At 39.2% G+C, this 23,261-nt stretch overlaps 4 protein-coding genes across 4 annotated transcripts; 2 read left to right on the top strand and 2 right to left on the bottom strand.

The window, feature by feature from the left end:
• The first annotated feature begins 357 nt into the window (after positions 1-357).
• K441DRAFT_621349 (uncharacterized protein) lies at positions 358-1,592 on the top strand. The gene is made up of 2 exons (XM_067645967.1): positions 358-622; positions 680-1,592. Exons 1-2 carry the CDS (start codon positions 480-482, stop codon positions 1,476-1,478), a joined length of 942 nt encoding a protein of 313 aa, XP_067497907.1. The 5' UTR covers positions 358-479; the 3' UTR covers positions 1,479-1,592.
• A 9,561-nt stretch (positions 1,593-11,153) lies between these two features.
• On the top strand, positions 11,154-11,336 carry K441DRAFT_589017 (uncharacterized protein; the record flags this gene model as incomplete). The annotated part of the gene is made up of 1 exon (XM_067644743.1): positions 11,154-11,336. A coding segment is annotated over one exon (183 nt), but the record flags the coding sequence as incomplete, so codon positions are not given.
• An 840-nt stretch (positions 11,337-12,176) lies between these two features.
• On the bottom strand, positions 12,177-12,649 carry K441DRAFT_588884 (uncharacterized protein; the record flags this gene model as incomplete). Its single annotated transcript, XM_067644730.1, has 2 exons — positions 12,177-12,235; positions 12,295-12,649. The coding sequence occupies 2 exons, from the start codon at positions 12,647-12,649 to the stop codon at positions 12,177-12,179; spliced, it is 414 nt and encodes a 137-aa protein (XP_067497905.1).
• A 1,283-nt stretch (positions 12,650-13,932) lies between these two features.
• Positions 13,933-14,223, bottom strand: K441DRAFT_589095 (uncharacterized protein; the record flags this gene model as incomplete). The annotated part of the gene is made up of 1 exon (XM_067644749.1): positions 13,933-14,223. A coding segment is annotated over one exon (291 nt), but the record flags the coding sequence as incomplete, so codon positions are not given.
• Between the last annotated feature and the right edge of the window lie 9,038 nt (positions 14,224-23,261).

Genomic DNA, 23,261 nt, shown 5'->3' with positions numbered 1-23,261 from the left:
GTAGTATTCCTATTATAAAAGAGTAATTAATTATAGACTAGACTGGTCTAACTTAACTTATAAGCTTATTAGGTTAAATAGGTGTTATTAGGGAGTTAAATATATAGGTAAAAGTATCTCTTATATAAAATTGCGAAAATTAAAGTTAAGCACCATAGAGTTCCGTACTATAGGCCCTCAGACGGCAGGGTAAACTTAAGGTCGGTAGATAGCTAATTGGTTAAAAAAGGTGGCGTTTTTTAGGACAGAGACTAGTGATACTTTAGTATTAGTGAGTGCGCCTTCAGTTTGCCCTTGCTCTCTGAGTGAGATAAACACCTCATACCTACCTTCGTACTCTCTCTCCAATCTACCAACTATTTCCTTTCATCAATCCATGCCTGCAGCGGCTACGTATACAAAGCATAAAGCACAGGTATTCCGAGATGCACTAGGAGCAATATAACGGTCTATCTTCACGTTTCCTAGTCTGGTTATCAATGAACTCACTGTCAGCCTGCTGTGCCGCATTCAAAGATTGCCTCTACAACGTGCTCACTTCCGCCACCGATAATCTGCAGCAGGTAGATTGGGTCAGTGAAGCACGATATATCAGCACAGCTATCATTCTCGCCGGTCTCATGTCAGTATTGTGATCAAATACATTCCTTTCTAAGTCTCCTAATACTGAACCCTCCAGAGTCTTATCAGGAACCTATATCGACCGCCGCTTCTCAGTACAACATCATTTTCAAACGCCAGTCAAGATTTCTAACCTCGTCAGCAAAATCACCGCCACAATCATGACACCACCAGCTCCTAGCGAAATTTCAGACAACCCTCGAAAGGGACTCGGTGTACTCACTAACACCTACGATGCTAGCCGCGATTTTACTCGCCGATGTTGTTTCGCGACTCCAGACATCACCATCTACGGCTGGCCATCCAAAGGTGGCGTCATAATTCTCGACAACGCCACAGCGCCGGATTTTGATTATCTCGGTCTCGATCGCCTGCACCCAGTCATGAAACGATATGAGAGCCCGGACGACGAAGACGCGTTCTGTGAGCAGATACTACTTCTTGGTGCGAAGTGGTGGAGCTCGTACGCTCGCTTTTCGCTGCTGAAAGGCGCGGAGCTGCACGAAGAGGATTGCGTCCTTTTGCTTGAAGAAGGCGAAGAGCCGGAACCGGAGCTAAAAGAGAGATTGTGGGTGAGAGTAGCGTGGCCGAGCAGCGGTGGGCTTGTAGTGTCGGAGTTCGACACAACTCTCTATGGTTATGACCCCGATAGCGACAGTTTTGTCCTAGACGATGAGAACAGACTACAGTTGTGTAGGGACATGGACGAAAAGGCGGCTGTTCTGAAGGAGAAATTTGAGGCTAAAACTTTCGCAAGTGTGGAAGAGTGTCAGGGGAACGCTTTCATCAATCTTCAGAATTGGAGGGAGGCTGGGAAAGCGAGTACAATTCAGGAATCAATTATGGAAGAGCAGTGACGACGGGATGTTATAGCGTACCATTACTTTACAAAGACCAAGTGACAGAGACTCCTGCATCGGAAACCCAAATAGAACAAAGAAAACCAACGTAGTGAACTGAATGTGAAAGACTCCTCGCTCTAACCAAAGCGCCATCCCTTGGACCAGCCAAGATCTGTGAGAGCTCAGTAATATCAGATATCCTAAGAAGCAAGCGCAATACCCTCAACAGTATATCCAAAAAGCCCGCATCCAACGTGAGCCTGTCCCCATTGGGACATCATATTCAGGGTTGTAAACGATCAAACTGATTGCAATCAGATAAGATTATCAATTGGATTGTGATTGGATTGTCGATCCGTAATCCGATTATAATCCAACCACAATCAGATCAGCGGCTTGGCATTCCCACATCAATAATTTTGAGCTAAAGCTCTCCTTTTACATTGTATAAAAAATAAGCTCAGAAGTAGATCTATCCCAGATTATAAATACTCTTTAATTAATTAAGCTTTCTTCTTAGAATAAGGGGAAATATTAAAGCCCAATCCTTCTATATACCCGAGAACCGTATAAAGATAAGCCAGCGTAAGATAAAAATAGAAAAAAAATCTATTACTGTAAGTCTATAGACTGCAAGTATAGTATAATAGTTACTATAAATTTCTAGAGGCATCTTAAACGAAATCACTTAATTAATATTAGCCTCTTAAGAACAAGTTATATAAAAACTAAAGCGAACGCTATACTTAAGAATCTTTGGGGGTAGGCTAGATCTAAGAGCAATCTATTAGAGTTTAAATCTATTATTCTAAGGTCCTCTCTTAATCGCAAAGTTATTAATTAAGCCCTTATTAATTTAATTATTGTACGAAACCTGTTAGCGACTCAGTTAATCGAGACATAAGCACGGCAAAAGGGTCGCGCAAGCCTATACGATTGGATTGTCTATAAACGAGAATCTAAAGCTAGAGAAAAGGAAAGGAAAGGACAAGTAGCAACGCGAGGAGTTATATACAATCCCTAGTCACGTAAGAGTTACGTAAGCCCTGCGTCTACCATAACGTTTACTATAGCTGCCGCTTTCTGCCAGTGCCGTAACATTACCCCCCCCCTCCATAAAAGCCTGCCCTCAGGCTTTATATATCCGTATTATGCCCATAGGGTATTCTTATCTTTATACTCTTCTGGTAGCTTATTATCTTTATTATGCTAGCATTTTATCTATTTATCTAGGTACTTTAGCGGTTCTAGTTTATTAGGGTAACGGCTATAGAATTTTTAAAGCTTATGGGGACTGCTAATAAAGTTCTATGTAGGGTACTAGGTAGGATCTGGGTTATAGCCTTTCCAACTAACGCGGTACTTTAGCGTTTTTCTTACTAGCTTATAGGTTAGTATCTCTTTAATTTCCTATTTGTTATCGCCATTGACTTAAATTAGTAGGGGGGGTTTGTTCTTTTGTCTAGGTAATAGGTCATTTACTACCTTCCGTAGCTTATCTAGTAAGAAGATAGGGTAAACCTTAATTAAATCTGGGAGCTTTACTTTATATAAGTTGTCTATTTTCTTAAGGACCTTATACGGTCCTGCTATCTAATAATTAAGCTTATAACTTGGCCGTTCCGTCTTCTAGTTCTTTATTATAACCTAGACCATATTACCTACGGTAAAGTTAGGCTCGCGCCTATACTTATTTACCTGCTATTTTATTAATTTTTAGGCCTTTTTTAGATTTATATAGGCTACCGTCTAGGCTTCCTCTAAGCGCTTGGTGTACTGCTAGGCTTCCTTATAAGATAGTTTCTTGTATATAGTCTGTAGTCCTTTTAGTCTATTCTAGTTAAAGCTTGTTTATAGTAGATACCCTATTTCTAATTAGATAGGTGCGAATCCAGTAGAGTTATAGGGTAGGGTCGCCTAGGCGTAGTCTATTAGAGGTAGCAGTTCGCCCTAGTTATCTTAGAAGTAGTTAACAAAGGGCCAGAGTCTCTGGTCCAAGTATTGATTTATAATCTCCGTCTAACCGTCTATCTAGGGGTAGTATACTATAAAAAGCTTTAGCCTAATTCCTAGGATCTGAGTAAACTTATTTTAGAAAGCCAATATAAACTACGGTCCGTAGTCTAATATAATAGTATCTAGCGGTCCGTAAATTTAGTAGATGTAATAGATATATAGTTAGGCCGCCTCTTTAGCATTAATATTCTTGTGACAGGGGATTAAGAAAGGGCGTTTGCTAAAATGGTTAACTAAGATTATAACCATATTATACCTATTACGGTCCACTAGTAGTTTATAAAAATCTATAGAGATATACTGCTAGGGGCGCTCTAGTATTGGGAGTGGCTTTAATAGTCCTGGGGTCTTATCTTGTGGAATTGTAAACCTACGGCAGTTGTTACAGTTCTATATATAACGGTTAATATCTATAACCATTTCGGGCTAGTAGTAATGGTTACTAATAATCTTACAGGTCTTATTTTTTCTAGGGTGGGCTATAGAGACCTAGGTATATGCTTCGGTAATAAGCCAGGTTCGTAAGTTCTATTCTTTTGCTACTACTAGCCGTTCCCAGTGCTTAAGTAGTCCATTTTTAAGGGACTATAGGCTAGTAACATCCTTTGCCTTTTTACGGTACTCCTATAGAGAAGGGTCCGTACGGTTTGCTTATAGTAGTTTATTAATAAGGTTAAATTCCGTAGGGTCGATGGGATATATCTCGGCGCTTAAAGATTTAGTATTTAGTTCTTCCCGTATTTAAGGGTTAAGGTGCTCTGGTTGTAGTAGCGTCTAAGTCTATAATAAGATTTTCGCGGCCATCTAGTTATTTAGGTCCTATTTACATCTTATAAGAGTATCCGCACGGTTAGTGGCGCCTAGCTTATATATAATTAGGAAGTTAAACTAAGATAGGATATCCGCCTAGCGCGCCTGCCGGGCTATAAGGGCTTTTATTGTTATAAAATATTCTAAGGCCTTATAATCTGAAACCACTTAGATAGGTTTAGGGGTCCTTTCTAGCTGTGCTCGCTAGTGCTAAAAGCTATAGATAATAGCTAATATTTCTTTGTTATAAATCGGGTAGTTTAGCTCCGCATCTACTATAGTCTTTAAATAGTAAGCAATAGGGTGCTATTCTCCATTTGTCTACTTTTAGGAGTAAACGCTAGCTATAATACTATTTAAGGTATCGGTTTCTAGTATTAAGGGCCGTTCTAGGTTAAAATGGGTAAGTAAGGGAGCAGAGACCAGTTGTTTCTTAAGCTCGTTAAAGGCCTACCTATATACAGTGTTAAAGTAAAAGGGCCGGTCCTTATAGGTAAGTAGGCTTAGTGGCTAGGTAATCCTGCTGTAGTTCTTAATAAAGCGTCAGTAGAAGTTATAGAACCCTAAAAATAACTGTACCCCCTTTACGGTCCTTAGGGGTACCTATTAGTTAATTACGGCCGTCTTTTCTAGGTCTACCTTAATTCTATTTATACTAATAATAAACCCTAGGTACTTTATACGCTTAACACTAAATTCTAACTTTTTAATATTAGCTTAGAGGCCAGCTTCTTAAAGCCGTTATAGGACTTTATAGATATGCTCTTTATATTCTAGTTTGTTTTTAGAGTAGATTATAATATTATCTAGGTATACTGTATAGAAGTTGTTAAGGTAGTTAAATAGTACGTTATTTATGTATTGTTGGTATATGGCCAGTCCGTTAGTTAGTCTAAAAGGTAATACTTTATATTTATATATTCTGTAATAGGTCCGAAACATAATAAGGTCTTCTAATTTAGGGTCTATCCTAATCCGGTAAAAAGCCTAGCGGATATTAAGCTTTATAAAGATCTTAGCTCTACTTATTTGGGCCAAAGTCTCATTAAATAAAGGCAGTAGGTAGCGGTCTTTAAGGGTTAAATTATTAAGCTTGCGGTAGTCGATACAGAAACAAAGTCCTCTATTTAGCTTTTTAGTAAAAAGAATAGGTAAGTTAAAAGGGGCTTAACTAGGCTTAATAAAGCCCTTATCTAGGTTATTAATAAGATACTGCTTTATAGCCTGTAATTTGGCAGTAGATTACTATTAGAGGGGGCTATAGCTAAGAGTAACCACCTTATCCGGCTTAATTTTAATCTTATAGTTATACGGTTAGTAAGGCGGGAGTATATTAAATGCTGCTTTAGAGAAGGTGTCTTTAAATTTCTAGTATTAATGGGGCAGTTTCTATTCTACTAGCTCCTTATCTATAAGCTCGCCTTTCTCTTAGGCTAGGGCTTCTTTCTCTTTAATTATCTAATCAATTTTGTATAAGCTAGTTGTAAAGGTAACGGTATTAGGCTAAACTAGGTTTTAGTAGAATCCTATAGCGCTAATATAGTAGATATCAACTGGCGGGAGGTTTGTGGGTTTCTTTACGGATATTTATTAGGCCGTATTTTATGGTATAGGGTTTATAGTCTTCCTTAGCTTACGTTCTATTTTCCGTAAGTTGTCCTTCTGGTTTATTAGTTTAGTATATTGTCTAATGTCCCTAGCCTTTCTTTGTGGCTGCGTAGGGCTTAAGTTCTCTATTAGGGACTTAGCTAGGCCACTATTGACTTCCTAAGTCTCTAGTGCGGGTGGTGTAACATAGGCAGTTTGGGGGCAGCGTAGTATACGGATCCGTTACGGATTAAGCTGTATATCCTTCTTAAAAGCCTAGTCCCTACGCGTCGCATTGGCCTGGTAAACGGTGTTTATCTGCGGCCGTATAAGGTTTTCTATTATAATATTGATCTCTTTTATAAAGGAAGGCGTTAGGGGCATAGTTTTGGGCTAGATAAGCTGCCTATTCTATATGTTAAGCTATAAGCCTAAATAGGCTAGCTATTTTCTCCCTAAGATTATATTATAGCTTCTAAGGTCCGTAATAAGGAAGGGGATGTTATACTACCTTCGTCCGTTAACGCGGAGGTAGATCTATAAGATAGTAGTAATAGGTAGTCCTATCCGTCTGTTATAACCGTAAATAGGGACTAGTTTAGGCAGTTCTTTAAGGGGTGCATATAAAAAGTTAGCTAGTTTTACAGCGCACTTTGTGTTAATTAAGGTAAAGGCATTTACTCCTAAGTTAGCTAAAGTAGAGGTTAAAACTTAATATCCATTACGAAATAAAGTATAAGGGATAGTGCAGCTTTTTCTACTAACTAGCTAACCCAGATTGATATATAACATATTAATCCCTTTTAACCCTAGAGAGAAGTCTTCCTTTAGGGTTCCTCTTTTTCCGGCTTCGTACTATCCTCCTAAATTAATAGAACCTTGTTTATCTTTGCCTTTGTTAGATAGTTCCTTATAGGGTGGCCTATTTGACCGCATAAGAAGTAAGCTCCTTAATCGCTAAGGGCCTATATATAGGGGTCGCTATATATAAGCCGGGTGTACACCGGGCCCGTAGTAGGGGTAGCTGCGCAGCTAGCTGCTGGGTTAACTATAGGAGTTGCCGATCGTGCTAGGGCACTATAGGCCGTACTTATAGTACTTACGGCCTAGTTTACAAGGTTTCTAGTTTTTAGCCGGTTAGTACGTACCTTAATTTAATAAAGGCCTTAGTTAATAGCTAGGCAATAGTCCGTAAGTTCCTTTAACGTCTATACTGTAGTATAAGCTGGTAATATAGCCCGCTATAGGTCTAGGGTAAGCTTATTAAAGAGGTCTAGTAGTAGGTCTTCCTAGGGGATCTAGGCCTGTCTAGCTACGTCAGGAAAACGGGAAGTGGCGCAGGAAATTTGGTTTCGCTAAAAGTGTTTTTAGGGCCCGGGGCTAGCTTTCCGCCATATTAGCTAACCCCCCCTGGCCCNGGGCNAGCTTTTAGCCATATTAGCTNACCCCCCCTNGCCTAGGGCTAGCTTTTAGCTATATTAGCTAACCCCCCCTAGCCTAGGGCTAGCTTTTAGCCATATTAGCTAAGCCCTAGAGCTATACGCTAGCACTATGCTAGCTTATAGCTATAAAATAAATATTATTACTATTATTATATTTATTGCTATTAGGGTATTTAAAATCCTAAAGGCCTCCGGGAGGCTCCTAGCAGGCTTCCTAGTCCAGGCTCCTAGCAGGACTTTGATTTTCCTTATCAATCTAAATCGTCCGAAGTACCCATCGGGTCCCCGCTATATTCCCGACAGCCTCTACACGTGCCTTTGCATACCCCTTGTACCACCTAAATGCCACCTTTACCCTTCCTTCCTTACATCCTCCCTACTTAGGGAGGCACCAGAACGGTAGCCAGAGGACTGTGACCAGAACCAGACGACCGTCGCGCCAGAACCAGACGACCGTCGCCAGAACCAGACGACCGTCGCCAGAACCAGACGACCGTCGCCAGAACCAGACGACCGTCGCCAGAACCAGACGACCGTCGCCAGAGCCAGACGATAATCGTTTAAACGACCAGCCAGCAAACACCACGATCAATTTAATCGATCGATCGAATCGAACTAGAGCCTCGATATTATCCCATTACCAAATCAAATTGAATCAAGGCCTCTTAGGGAGGCACCCCAGACGACCACTGTTCAAACGTACAGCCAGCGAACGCCCAGAGAGAACGATTCGAATCAATATAATNAATCGCAATNAAATNAAGCAGAGCCTTNGATCGGGCCGACCTCTCCCCCGAATTACAGATACAGACAGGTAGGCATAGACAAGTAGGCACGACCGGCAGGCACAGACAGGTAGGCACGAACAAGTAGGACGGTCAGATGGTAGGACAGGTAGGACAGGTAGGACAGGTAGGACAGGCAGGACAGGCAGGACAGGCACTAGGCCTAGTTAGGAAATCAGTACATGGCCGGCGGATTATCGGGAACGCCGCCAATTGACGATTTGGAGACTCTGCGAGAGATATCCCTTATAGCTACTATTAATTTTAAATTTTTGAATTTTGAATTTTGAATTTTATTATAATTATACATATTGCAGCTATAGGAAATATTATATAAAATGTATAAAATGTATAAAATGTATAAAACGTATAAAACGTATAAAATGTGTTAATGTTACTAATATGGCCCCGGGCTAGCCCCGGGCTAGCGTAAATAAGTGTATATGAGCAGATCAGCGGATCCAGCTAAAATGACCCCGGGCCAGCCCCGGGCTAGCCCCTGGCTAGCCCCTACCACCCTCCCGTTTTCCTGACGTAGGTATAGAAAGCAGGTTTAGAAGGCTAAAAAGGTCTCCGTTGTTTTATATTTAGGCTTTTATAGCTAAGGCGGGCGTTCTATACTTTAAAAGGGTCTTTATAAATAGAAGATAAGTATTTAATTATTTCTTCTTTAGAGATAAAGGGGTCTACTAAGTCTTTAGTATATCGCGGGCGTAAATGCGTCTGGGCGTCTCCGCCAGTATAGCTAAAAACGTAGGCCATTCTAGCTCGGGCGTTAGGGAAGTGGTCTGCATTAACTTTAAGCTTATCCCGTAATTAAAGCTTCTAATTATTAAATATAGGGTCGGTTCCGTCTATAAGTAGCGGGGGATCCGCGACCTTTGCCGACCGCCTTAGTGCTATATAGACCTCGGTGGGTCCACTAAGGCGCTAGGATAGGGCCTAAAGGACTATAGTAAGTCTTTAGTTGTCTAATGATAACTCATTATTAGATATAGGGGTATCTCTGGCTTCGAGCAGCTTTTATAGTTGTTTAATTTCGGTATTAGTAGCCGCAAGCTCCGCCTAGGGGGTTGAAACGTTAATTGTTTCTTTATCTAAAGTATTTAAGGGTCCTACAGCTACTTTACCTGCTGCTGTGGTTCGTGGCATAGTGGTAGGGGTATTGGGTAATTCTGGGTAATTTCTTTAGGGGTTCTGGTCTATGCGTGTCTTATAAGTTCTTTCCTTAGGGTTCTGTCCTTTTCTTTTAGGTCCTGTCCTTGTGGTCCTATTAATGTCCTTAGGGTCCTGTTCTGTGTTCTTATAGATATATTTAAGTTCCTTCTTAGGAAGAAAGAGTAGAGTGAGCTTTAGATAATATTAGCGACTCAGTCAATCAAGACATAAGCACGGCAAAAGGGTCGCGCAAGCCTGTACAATTGGATTGTCCATAAACGAGAATCTAAAGCTAGAGAAAAGGAAAGGAAAGGATAAGCAGCAACGCGAGGAGTTATATACAATCCCTAGTCACGTGAGAGTCACGTAAGCCCTGCGTCTATTATAACGTCTACCATAGCTACCGCTTTCTGCCAGTGCCGTAACAAAACCTTCTATTTAATATAGTTAAATGGCCAGAATTCTATACTTTCTATTAAGCTTTAAATCAGGAATCCTAGAGCTTTATTATAGTAGCTTATAGAGATATTAGCTAGAAGATTAAACAGTTATTTAATTCTTAAAAGGATATTATATAAAAAAAACTTTAGTTAGCAATTTTAAATATTTATCTTTCTATTAATGTTTGGACCTCTTTAAATAACTACTCTCTCCTCGCTATTTGCTCCTATTTTATTAATACTTAAGAGTAAAGAGCGCGGGCTCTTCTTATTTTATGACTAATTGTAAACCATAGCGGAGAAGAATAGTGGAATACCCTTCTTCTAGTGCTACTGGATTACGGTATTATACGAAAGATTAGGGCTATTATTAGTAACAATTCTTTAATAAATAATATACTATGTTATATAATATCCAATTTCCTACTAGAGAATAAAGACATTTAATAGGATCCTATTTACTAATAAATTTAATGCTAAGGATATATTATTAACCTTACAGTTAATGCTTTCCTCTTTAGTGCTACTTAGGAGGGAAAGATTAAGGCGTATAAAAGGCTCTCTAAAAAGGGGAGTATAGAGCTAGAGATAATATATAATAAGGCAGCGTAAGAGAATAAAAGGGATATATTCCACGTAATAGGGGCGCTTAGGCGGTTATATAACATTATTATCTACTTCTGCTCCTTAAGCAATTATATAAAGCAGTTTAAATTAATTATTAGATAAAAGATTCCTTTTAATAATCGTACAAGATAGAATAGCTGGTGGAAAATGCTGGAGACTGCAATCTAGTATAAGTCTGGAGTTAACTAGTATATAAAGGCCAATATGGATACACTTAATAAAGACTTTCTTAATCTAGCTAACTGGTCCCTTCTTTATATAATTAAGAACTTCCTTAGGCCTTTTTATAGCGCAACTATAAAACTTTAAGGGTATAGCTTAAGCCTTAGCAAAGTTCTCTTTATAATGGACGTTCTTATTAAACATATAGAGATACAACAGGTATTAGTAGGTATTAGATTAAACCAAGATCTAAAGTACTATATTAAATAAGCTTAGGAAAAGTTTAATAAATACTATACTAAAATAGACAGCTCTCCCCTCTACGCTATAGTACTAATTCTTCAGCCTTAGCGTTGTATAAAATATATTAAAGAGATATAGAAAAAGGAGTGGTAGAAACCTATGCTTTAAAAGTTAAAGTAGCTCTAGGAGTAATTCCGAGATTCCTATCCCCTTTATACTATATTGTACGAGAGGCCTTTATAGTACTAGATAAGGGAAAAAAAGCTAGATAAGTTTAATCTCATTGTAAATAATCTTAAAGAAAGAATTATTTAACCGTAAAGCCTTAATAAGTATAAGGATTACTGCTCTAAAGCTCTATATAAAATATAGGGCCTAGCTCTTTATTAGTGGACTTAGGAGTTTTAAAGAAAACGATAGCCAAGGCTTTTAATTCTTACTATAAATATCCTTTCTATTCTAGCTATAAGCGATAACCTAGAGAGGGTTTTCTTAGGTGGCCGTTATACGATAAGCTGGGAAAGAATAAAGATGGAAATGGACAGCCTTAAGAGAACAGAATGTTTAAAAAACTGGTATAGAAGCGAGATTTTAAGTAGGTAGTTGTCTAGGGTTCTAGGGGTAGAGATATCTCTTTAATAGTATTAATTATACAGGGTGCCAAGGAATCTGCTGTCACGTGCTATGATTGTTAATTAGATTGTGATCGTCAATCAGAATCTCGCAATTACAATAATCCGATTGTGGCTGATTGTGGCTGATTGTTTACAACCCTGATCATATTATGACCGTCGCCTTTTTGCCCGCACGTCGAAGCAGCCAGTGCCTCAAAAGCCTGCCAGCAGTCTATGTAGCACGCGTCTTTCAGCGGGTCATAATTCTCTTTCGGTGCCCAATCGAGCTTAAAATGCCATTTGGTGTACTGTGCTGGTCCATCGTCCCTCTTAGGGAAGAAACCCAGACCGCGTGTCATCCGGTGTTTGCGGCCGGCGAGGTGAGCAAGTTCCCAAAAACATCAAAGGTCCATTGCAAGGTGTTGTGGTTCGCAAATGCCGCATTGCAGAATTGTTAGTACACCCTATTTGTGTCGGAGCTGAAGATGGTACTTGGAATGCTGCTAGCATCGTTGCCGCAGTCGAGTTCAGGAACGGGTGCAGGGTCAAGTGCGACTTCGGCAGCGTGACCAATGTCTCTGTCTGGGCAACCTGGAAGTGGGAAACTATCCTCGGCGGTGCCGTTCAACACGTTGTCGATGTCTTGATCACCTTCACGGTCTCCATGATCTGGGTTTTCGTCATCAAACAGCATCGGGTTACCGTTTGAATCCCGTGGTCTGCTCTCCGGAGGTTTCGTGCCTGCCCGTGGGAGATAGGGGTACCTATATCCAATCAGTTCAGAGTCGGATGTTTCAACTAGAAAATCGATGGTGAACAGGTTGGCAACTTACCGACCTATCTCTTTTGTTGCCCACATCGCCATAGCGTAGAATGCAAAACTGTCAGCTGCATTGCACATTAGCAAGTAAACTTAGGAAGCGAGGGTACTAGGAGCCATCACGTACCGTTTCGCTGAGGGAACCAGCCGGAGGACTGCCAATTCCGCAGCACCTTACAGTTATAGGGTTTATATGCGCCTCCAGTATATCTACCATCCTTATGCTTGTACGTTATTTGCAGGTCATCAGTTGGAGGGCTCGAAGCGGGCGCATTCATGAAGTAGTCCAGGTGTGCGATTTCATGGAAGAAGCATCGCGCTCGATTGTCCCACAACATCAAGTTGTTTTGCCGTATCTCTGGACCGCTCTTCACCCAGTTCGTAGCTTCCGCCAAGGACCTCAGGCCGTTAAAGAAGAGGTTGCAGAAGGTGATACGGCTGTACCTCTGATCTTTATCGGAGTTATCGGAATATGCTTCCATGTTGCTGAGGGTTCCCTCTACAGGCTTTCCACCGCCAGGTGGTGGAGGGCATGGCTCTGGCTCTTTAGACTTATCCCCACACTTATTAGTCGGGTCTCCAGATCCATCGCCTCCGCTACAGCGAACTTCAATCCAGAGAGAACGTCCGGGGGGGTGCCATGGAAACCAAGGTGGCCGTCCACCCCAATATGATCGCCAGATTTCTTTCGCGGCTTTGTAGATTTCTGTCTCAAGGATATTAGCGATTGCACTTGATGCCTGTCTGGGATACCGCACGTTCAATCTCTGTCTTTCGCTCAGGAGGAACGGGTGTTTTCCCACCAACAGCGCCCCAGAATTCTTTCGCTGCTTGGTCGCAGGGGTCTCAATAATCGATATAATTATAATCGACACCTAGATTTCAATTATCTGATAATTAAGGCCTTCGATTTCGATTATATTATATAGATTATAACCATTATATAAATATTACCTAATACACTAGGGGGGGTTAGTAGGAGCGCTCAAGTATAGGATAAAAGCCTGCGGAAGTCTCTACTTACTGCCAATTGCCACCGCGCCTACTAGACTTCCAAAAGAGGAAGTCGGTGATAGACTTCTGGTGTTAGTTATACTCCTATTTATCCTCTGGCAACTTAATCGGGTTTTTAGCCGTATTGCCTTCTACCTTATTTAGTCCTTTAATACCTAATACCTCAGTGGCCACGTCGGTTGTTATAAAGCCACCTACCTTTACGACTTAACGGATCCAGCTCTTTAAGCACTCCGTTTGTTTTACTACCCCCGCTCTAAGCCTTAAGCGTTACTATAATATTATTTAACGTACACCGGAAAAAACCTGTTTAGATTTGGCCAATATAGCAGGTATAGAGAGGATATTAATAGCTATGCGTAAGAGCCTTAGCCAGAGTTTTCGTTGTAAAGGCTCGAGCTACTAGCTAAGGGAGGAGTCGGCAATTAAAGCTAGAGGAGTTGCCTGCTAAAAGCTAGTAACGTTAGCTATCGCGAATAGCAGGAAGGTGTTGCAAAAGGGAGGTCTAACTTACTATAATAAAGCGCTTAAATTCATTATTAGTAGAGGCTCGCTTTAGCTGCTTTTTATACTTCTATCTCTTATATGTGTTCTTAATAAGATCTGGATTAGTTTACTAAACTTACTTACTATTAACTAGCTTATATTTATACTCTTTCTTCTAAAGGCTCCATGCTGCCTTAATTACTCGCTTAATTATACCTAGATCTTGCTCCTCTAACGCCTGCCAGTAATTATCTAGATATCTCTTTTAAAGCGTTGGATTAAGAAGAAGCGTAGAGGCGTAGGTAGAAGTCTTATTAGTTAGCTTATAATACTTATTAAAAGCAAACCACATAGTTAAAAGCGACGCTAAGAGGTTTGTGTTAGCAGCGTGTTCCTCCTGCTTACTTTTAACGTATTTAATAAGGAAATCTATACTCCGCAGAACCTTATTTAGAGTTGTTGAGTCGCCTTCTAAGGACTTCGTTATATCCTTAAAAGGCCCTAAAATGGCAATAGTCTCGCGGACGGTATTCCATTTATTACAACTAAGGTTATTCTTCTATATAGAGTCTTAGTTTTTGTTAATAAAAACGCAAATACCGTTTTTAAGCTTAATGGCCGACTCAAGTATAGTAAGCCATAAGTTCCACCTTGTATTATTATTATAAGAAAGCATCTTCTTAGCAAGCGCCAGGAAGGCTTAATATCGCTCTATCGAACGCCTTAGCTATATAGCGATGTTATAAATTTTGCTAAGGGCTCCCATTTCTCGCCATTTAGCCTACGTAGCTTTGTTTTAATTATACTTATTTTCTAACCGGATATTTGCCAGTTATTCTTCGCGTTAAAGTTATTTGGCTACCTAAACTGCAATCTTAACAGCTTCTTTATCTTTATAGAAAAGAAAGGCTTAAATAGCGAGGTTAATTATATAGCCTATATATCAAATTTAGTATTAAGTAGCCGACTAGGAGGGGAAGTACTTTTGGATTAAACGGTAGAGCTTATTATTACTGCCGTAATTGTTACCTATTTGCCGCTAAATAGGTAAGCATTTAATAGAGTTAGATGGAGATCTAGGCTAACTAATAAAACGTACCTGTTATATAGCTAATCTGGCTTTCCTTAATATTAAATTCGTTTAATACCTTAATTAGTACCTCTACCTGCTCCTTACCACCATAAGACTCCTTATGCTCTTATAGAGCAAGCGTCGCCTTTAAAAGGTGGCCAGCTTCGTTAATAAAGTGAGCAGTTATTGCCTGGAAAGCTGACTTATTTAGAGCCGTCTAATAGTTAGTTATAAAATAGACTTTTAATATTACCTTCTTAAGTCTTTTTTTAACTAAATCCTTGTAAATTACAAACGTCTTACTAATAAGTAATGGCACCAAGTTAGCAGATCTGTAGAGGAGGTCGTCGACTATATAATTATAAATGTAAAGGAAGGCTCTAAACTTTAGCCACTTAATAATTATATAAGGAAGATTGCGTATAACTATAAGGTAATAAAGGGCGTTTATAAAGTCGGCCTCGTTTACCAGATCTCGTAGGATCTTATTAACTTTAGAGTCTGTTTTACTAGCAGTTATCTCCTTCTGTTTATTAAATAAGGCGCTAATAGTAGACTTTGTTGCTTTATTAACTTTAGACGTCTTAAGGGGGATTTTTATACCGTGTTTATTCTTTAGGTAGGCGCAAGCAAATGTAAGGCTTAAATACTGTTTTTAGCAGCGCTTGCAGTAGAAAAGCTCCTGGTTTAAATTACCATATTCTGGTTAGCCTTTTGGAGGTTTATTAAGGGCGTACAACTAGAGAACTTTGTCCTTACGTTCTCTCTTCCGTTTTAGTTAAGGAATTCTAATTTGGTAATGAGGGTCCTCGCGGGCAGCCGTCACGTTGTTAAACTCGCGCGAATTGTGCTCGCTAAGGGCGGAAACTTTATCTACTTCTTCTTCTTCTTCTCGCTGTTTCTTTTGGCTACGGGTGCGGGGGGGTAGTAGGGGAGTTATAGCTAGTGTTAATGTTAATAATAGAAGCTTAGTGTTGACTAAAAGGAAGTAATATGACTAGACGTTGTGATAGGAGCATCGCGCGCCGTAACCGAGTATTACGTGTTAGGTAGATTTTATTAGGGGCTATAGTAAAATTTTGGCCTCTTGGCGCTTGCATGGATATAGCTGCTGATGGCTGTCGATCGTCACTAAGGCTATATTACAACTTCCTCCTCCGCCCACTCCCTTATATATATTTATATAATCTATATAATCTATATAACTAATTAAGGCCTTCGATTTCAATTTCGATTATTAGATAATCTAAATAATCGTAATTTAGATAACTAACTTAATGATTATTGAGACCTCTGCTTGGTCGTTCCAAGCAATCCCATCCTTTAATGTTGGAAGAGCAGCTAGATAGCTGAAGTCGACGTAGGTATCGTCTATGATTTTCTTTTCTGCTTTGCCACAGCCTTTGTATCCAAACAATCTGGTCCCTCGTAAATTTGCGGCGTCGATTTTCTTGCCTTCGCTGTCTGTAAGCGGAGGGAAGGGAGGCAACTCATCGTTCTCCCAGTCAGGACCAACATCATATCCAGTGACGTTGAACAGATTATCGTCAGCCGCTACATGTGACTTGAGAGAGCAAAGGCATAAGACTGAAAGAGCGAACAGGTTGCGCCGAATAGAAGCAGACATGGCAATAATCAGTTAGTTACGATTATGTTCGATTATAGTGTAACATAGCCAATCGAACCATGATCGCACCTAGTGATTTTGTTACGTAGATACAACAATATAATCACCCGCGGTAAGAACAGGTGGTAGTGGTGAGAGCCGTAGTGTTGAGTACTAGATCTTACCAGTTAGCGTATGCATCGCCAGTAGTGATCTATATACCCGTGCGTAGCTCCAAACTAATCAAAATATATAAAATATACGTCTGTGCGGGCTTGTAGAAGGGTAGGCGTATACAACGCGTCGCGAGTACCGCGTATAACCCCCTTACCTTTTTATCCACCACCAATCTGCCTTGCCTTTACTACCTACGCTTTAGGCTATGCTTCCCTTAGCTGGCTCCTTTATACCACCTGCCACCTAAAAAAGAGCCCGGGAAGAGGAACAAGCTACTACTAGCTCAATACTCAGCAATTACGACTTGCGTAAGTTCGACAACGTTACGGCCGCTCGCGAGGATCCAGATTAGCTCACTCTCGAGTGGCCATTAATATCCTCTCCACACTAGTAATGTCGGCTAAAGCAGAGCGAGTCCTTTCGGGTGCACGGCGAATAATATTATGGTCGCGATATAGGCTTAAAGCCACAGTAGTCGAACAGACGGAATGCTTAAAAAGCTGGGTACGCGAAGTCGTTAAATTTGGTAGTTTCGTGCCGGCAGAGGTGGCAGCTGAGGTGTTGAATATTAGGGGAGGAGTTGGTAATACGAGCAGCAATAATATAGGCAATAGCCAGGTGTTAGATAAGGAAGATTGGCACGATTAAGAGACCAAAAGGCTATCACCAGTTTGGGGTAAATGTAGGAAAATCCAGATGAGTCCTATAGAGCTGTCTACTGTACCAGAAATCAGATCCTGGCCCTAAATATAGGTAATCAATATAACTACGCAATTAAATCGCAATCGCCTCTCGTGATTATATAGTAATCGCAATCGAACGGTTGGTTATGATTATATAGTTATTGCCATGTCTGAATAGAAGGCCTCATAATGGGTAGGTATTCAGGATTGGATGCGAGACTTAAGAACGGCGAACTGAAGAAGTGATCACAGAGGCTGTGTCACCCTCACTGAAGGGTCCTACATTGTGGCATGCTTATATCCCCTTCAAGATGTCTCGAGGTCAAGAGACCACGTCGCCATGATCTCGTAGAATAGGGTAAGGATCAGGGTGGAATCCTCACGGAAAAACCCAACACTACCTTACGAAACTTGGAGGACTGTGAGAGGTCGTATGAGTGTACAAAAGGATGATTCCCCATGCGAAGCCCAACACCGCCTTTCGAAAACTTGAAAAATTAGGAGAGACCATATATCTGTTTAGAAGGATGAATCCTCACGCGAAGTCCAACGCTACCTTTCATAAACTTGGACATCTGTGAGAGGCCATATAACCGTTGAAAAGGATGCGTCCTTCGTTTCAAGAGCGATGCGCCATGATTCTGAGGGAGGCACAGGAAGACAACAGCCTTCATTTCGCTTGGCATCCAACGCCACATGTTGGTGGTACACGTATGCTTGATGGTCGAACCGATTCAGCACTTATACTTGAAGATCTTGTTAATGTCTTCAGAACGAGGCGGTAGAAATTGGTTGCGATATTTGAGAAGGTTGCTCACTACTGTGTTTTGACCAATATCTCGTCGTTTTCAGTCTCTGCCTCGAAGAAACAAGGCCATCTAGCCTCGCATTAATATCACCGCGTCTCCTTTTCTTCTGTGCACTTGGTACAACTGCGTCTCTACCTTTGCCATCTCAATGACCGGCCGCAGCGTACCTCACTCCTTTGAAATGGTAAGCTGGCGCAGCATACCAGACGGAAGAGGCCGAAAGGCCACTATCCTTGATCGTTAACATCATAGATGACATCTTATGTGTCGAAATCAGTGATATTCAGGATGGATCAATGGATTCCGAGATGACGAAGAGGGGATAGAGGTATGAGGACGCTCTGCAAGCCAGTGATCTATTTGGATTGTCGCCTATTTGGAGCGGCCGGCTGGCGCCTCTCTGCATTGGCTGTGGATCTGGTGATTTTGCAGCCGGCGTGGCGTGGATTTGAGGCCGTGGAGCGCTTAAAGCGCCGGATCTATGCCTAAAGTAGTAATAATTAGGCCTAAAGTAGAGAAATAGGTACAGTATATAGTTACCTCAGAAGCTCAGACTAAGAAATCGATTATGCGGATATAAGAATATCCGCACCGTCCGCTAAGCTGATTTAGGACGGTAATCGTTTTCTTGGCCTGAGGCACTTTAGCGAGCTTTGTAGAAAACCTAAACAGGGTTTATATAAGAAGACCTTATTAACTTTAACAAAATTAATCTACCCTCCTACAGTACCTATTAACATAAAAATTACACTAAATTATAGAGAAAAGCCTACTCTATAAGTTATAAGATCTTTAGCTCCTTATACGCGCGCGATATTAAGAGGAATTTGTTGCCGTAAAGGCCCTAATTCTACCTCTGCATTACTGAGCCGCGCAGTAAATACTAACGCTAAACGCTTACGTCTACGCCGCTAGCCCTTTGCATAGCTAGTGGATATTTTAGTGGATATTTTAGCGGATATTCTATCTGCTAGTTAGACAAAGATATTAAAGAAAGAGAAGGTTGACATTATAAAGGGCCTTCTATATTAATAAGGCTGGTCTTTTTATAGGCTAATTTTTAAGTACTTAAAAAGCAAGAATGGGTATAGAGGTAATAAAAAGAAGAAGAAAGTAGGGAACCTACTTATTACTTTACTAGAGGAAAAAGAAATATAAGAAGAGCTTATTAATAGGGCTAATATTTATATAATACTAGTAGCATATATTACCCGCTATATCTAAAAAGAACTTTGCTAACTATAATTATAACGCGGCCCCTTTAATATATAGACTCTAAATATAAAGTTTTAGAATATTAACCTTAAGGATATAGCCAAGTTTATTTAGTAGTACGGTTTGCTACTATTCTAGCTTATTAAGGGGATATTTATACTAAATAAAGAGGAATATAGTTAGGATCCGTACGGCGGACGTATAGTTATAATTACCTCTATATTTCTCTTAGGGTTTACCTAAAACTCTATATATAGTTTTACTTATTTATTTAGTCTATATCTTTAGGCGCTTAATATAAAGCGCCGTATACTATTTTTCCTATATAGCTTTAGTCTAATAAATAGTTATAAAACTCTTAACGCTAAACAGCTTAGGCTAGTTAAGTATTTTAAGGAAGGTCCTATTAATTCTAATAGCCCTTTTAGTGCTAATAACCCTTAAAAAACTAATTAAGTCTCTATTTATTTATAATAATATTTACATTATCTATAATAACTTTAACTATTACTAAAAAGACTTAATATTAGGTTATTAGTGAGATTAGTAAGTTAAATTTATTATAAGGTATATTGCTAGAGTATATAGTAGGGAGTAGGTAAGCTAAGCATAAATTATAAGGAGAGTTAATAAAAGAGGAAAATATGGTAATAAGGGTAGGTAATAGCCTTAGTATAAAGAGAGATAAACTAATAAGGAGGATAAGAGGGCTATAAGCCTAAGGGAGATTATAAGGAGGTGCCAAGGCCTAGCTAAGGGCTAGCCTTAGTAGCTGCTAAAAGATCCCTTATATTTATATACTATAAGAAAGATTTTATATAAAATCTCTATACCTAAAGGGGGGCTTAAGTAGTTGATACTAAATAGCACCTATTAACTTAAGCTAGATAAGTATAAGGTAAGGGTATAAATAGAGAGTCTAATAATAAAACAATAGGGTATATTATATAGATAGATAAATCCTTAAAGGAAAAAGGAGGAGTCTATATGCGAGGTAGAAAGGGTTTTCCCTAGGTATATACAGCGCATATACCTTATAGGCGAGTCACCCCTAGGTTACCCTAGGGTCGCCTATACCTTACGGCTATATAACTATTTACTTAGGTTTTACCTAATAATGCCCCTTTAAAAGGATTGTCCCCAATTCTTTATATACTTAAGTATAAGCTTTTATAGTGTGGGAAATGAATAAGCGACTTGATTCTAAATTTATGGAAATTAGGTAAAATATATATATAAATATAGAGTCTTGACCGTAGGGTCTATAACTTGATCTCTAACTTATTTAAGCTATATACGAGGTATGCGAGATATATAAGGGTAGTGCGAGTGCTGTCTTGGAGCCTTCTAGGCTATAGTCTTATGTCTTAGTATAGTACTGGTAGTTAGTTATATACCCCCCTAGATTTAACAGTGTAGTTAAAGCTATAAAAAATAAAAATAAAGGTAGAGACTATACTAAACTAGGAAATTTAGATACAATTTAGGAGTAATAAAAGGATGGGGTAACCGTAATGGATATTGCAAATAGAATCAATTGATCTAATGTTAAATATCTACCAAATTTAACTACTATATCTATGCTTCGTGCTTTTAACAAGGTATGATTTTAATAAGGCCGTTAGTAGGTATTTTGTCTATAGGAACCCATCGTACGTTAATCTTTTTGTCTTAGACTTCCTGTCTAAGCTAGTGCTAATAGACGTTAATATATTAAAGCTTAGTGTTAAGTTTTAGTGTATCCTGTCTAAGTAGGCATATAGTTTACATATTGTCGCATAGTAGGGTAAATTCGCGTTCTAAATTAAAGCCGATTGCCTTAAAGAATCGTTGCTATTAGATAATTTTAACGGCAGTAGTAGATAGGGAGAGAAGCTCTGCTTTAGTAGTTAAGCGCATAACAAATCGCTATAGGGTTGCTTTCTAATTAATTAGACCTCTAAATAGGATAAATAGATATCCTTAAGAGCTCCGTCTAGTCTCTTTATAGTCCGTAAATACTATATTAGATACTCTATAAAAGGTAATATCTTCTTTTTTAGGGGTTTTAAAGTAGATATATGTGAGGGGATTTTGTAGATAGGGGGCTATAAGGACACGATTAGAACAGGATAGATTGGTAAGAGAGACGAATCCTTAAGAAGGTAAGGCCTTTGGGATTGTGGAGACTATATACTACGGGCACGTGACTGGCGACCATCTAAGGGGCGTCTAGGGGTTGTCCTAAGGGCAACCTGAGGTATCCGTAATAATATCCCTTATATTACCCCCCCCCTTCTTACGGTTGGCCCCCAATTGCTATTACCTTATAGTAGGGAGATTACAAGGGCTTGTCCTAGAAGAGGTTTAGAGAGATATTAAAGAGGTGTTGGTATGCCGCTGTATATTATCTATCTATCTAACCCCTACTTTAAACTCCTGAAAAACCTTAATAAGGAAAAAATATAACTAGAGAAAAGACGTAAGGATTGCTAGGAGACCTATTAGAAGCCTATTAAAAGCATACTGGTAACTACTTAGGCTAATATAGGGATTTTTATACAACTCTGCTTCTAAGCCTTTATGCTAGTCTATAATTAATTATAAGTATTATAGGTAATTTAGTGTTCTAGTATAGTTCTGTAGAACCTTTTAGTATAGGATTTAATGTATAGAGCCTTGGCTTGCCGTTGTCTTTAACTACTAAGATATAGTCTATAATCCTTTCTTATAATCCTTTTCTTATAATCCTCTGCGTTACTAATATATTACTTTTATATTTGCCCTTAGGCTATTAAATACGGTTAAGGTATTAATTAGTTAGTTAAAGAGACTTGTCTCTTAAGATTTAGTATATATGCTTTTAAATCTAGTGGTCCTATGCCGTATATTTGGCGTAGCTTTACTACCTAGCAAACAGGGACATTTTGCGATAGTAATTATAGCTATTATATAATTGTTAAGAACGTCTATAACGTTAATCTTTAATACTATAGTATCGTTTTAGGTATAATTTAACCTATATACGTCTTTAATTAATGTCTTAATTGCCTTCCCCTGGCCGCGTAGTTAGTTTTTATAAGGAAGTGATGGTTAAATAACTTATACGCGTGTTTCCTTCCTTCTAAATAACGCTATTATAACGGAGTTATATTAGTAAGGTTGCGGCTATTTATTAAAAGGGTATTAGATAGTAAAGTATAAAGATGCTTTACTTATCGAGCTTAATCCTTTTCCTTAATACCTTACTTCCCATTATTAACCTTCGTCTAATTTGGACGTATCTTTAATATATTATTAAGATTTTCTTCTTTTTTATTATTAATTTAATATGCCTTTTTATTCTCCTGCTGACTGCTCTTTTAAGTAAATTTTATAGTGTATTTTGGCCTTACCTTTGCATATAAAACCCTAACCCCCGCTAACCCGTAACTAGTGCTGGTCCTACCTAAATGATTTTGCCTATACGTCTTTAAAAGACTAGAAATCTAATAATAGGATTTTAGAGGCTTATAATAAGACGCACTGCGTTAAATCTAATACCTTTAGTCCTTGTAATTAATATATGCGTACTAAGAGTAGCAGTTGTATTAAGGTGAGCTTTTTTATTCTTAATAGATTTCCATTACTGACTTTAAGCTTTAATAGCCTGGGCCTAAGTGGCGACGATCCTTTAATGTCCTTAACTACTATATTACCCAGGCTTTATCTTATTTTAGCGCCAATGCTAAATATTTTAGTTAAATTTAAGACTATACTATAGCTATCTATACCGCCTATAATTCCTAGTAAGCTAGCTAGTAACGCCTAATACGAGAGTAAGGTTGGTATACTAAGGATAGGGTAAGAAATAGGGGTAATAAGAAGAAGGTCGCTGTCTACTATAAAAAGGAGTTTATGTATATGCGTTAAGTATTAAAAGAGCATAATATGATACGGTATTAGGTAGGTTACCCTTTGGGTACCTAGCGGATAGGTAACTAATAGTTGCCGTAGTAAGGTCTTGGTAGTTCTAGACTATACTAGCTAGCTAACATCTTTATTTATTCTGGG

Source organism: Cenococcum geophilum (genome assembly GCF_001692895.1).
Source record: "Cenococcum geophilum 1.58 unplaced genomic scaffold K441scaffold_68, whole genome shotgun sequence".
Taxonomy (NCBI): Eukaryota; Fungi; Ascomycota; class Dothideomycetes; order Gloniales; family Gloniaceae; genus Cenococcum; species Cenococcum geophilum.
Note: the sequence above shows the minus strand (reverse complement) of the source record. Positions and strands in the feature narration are given on the sequence as shown.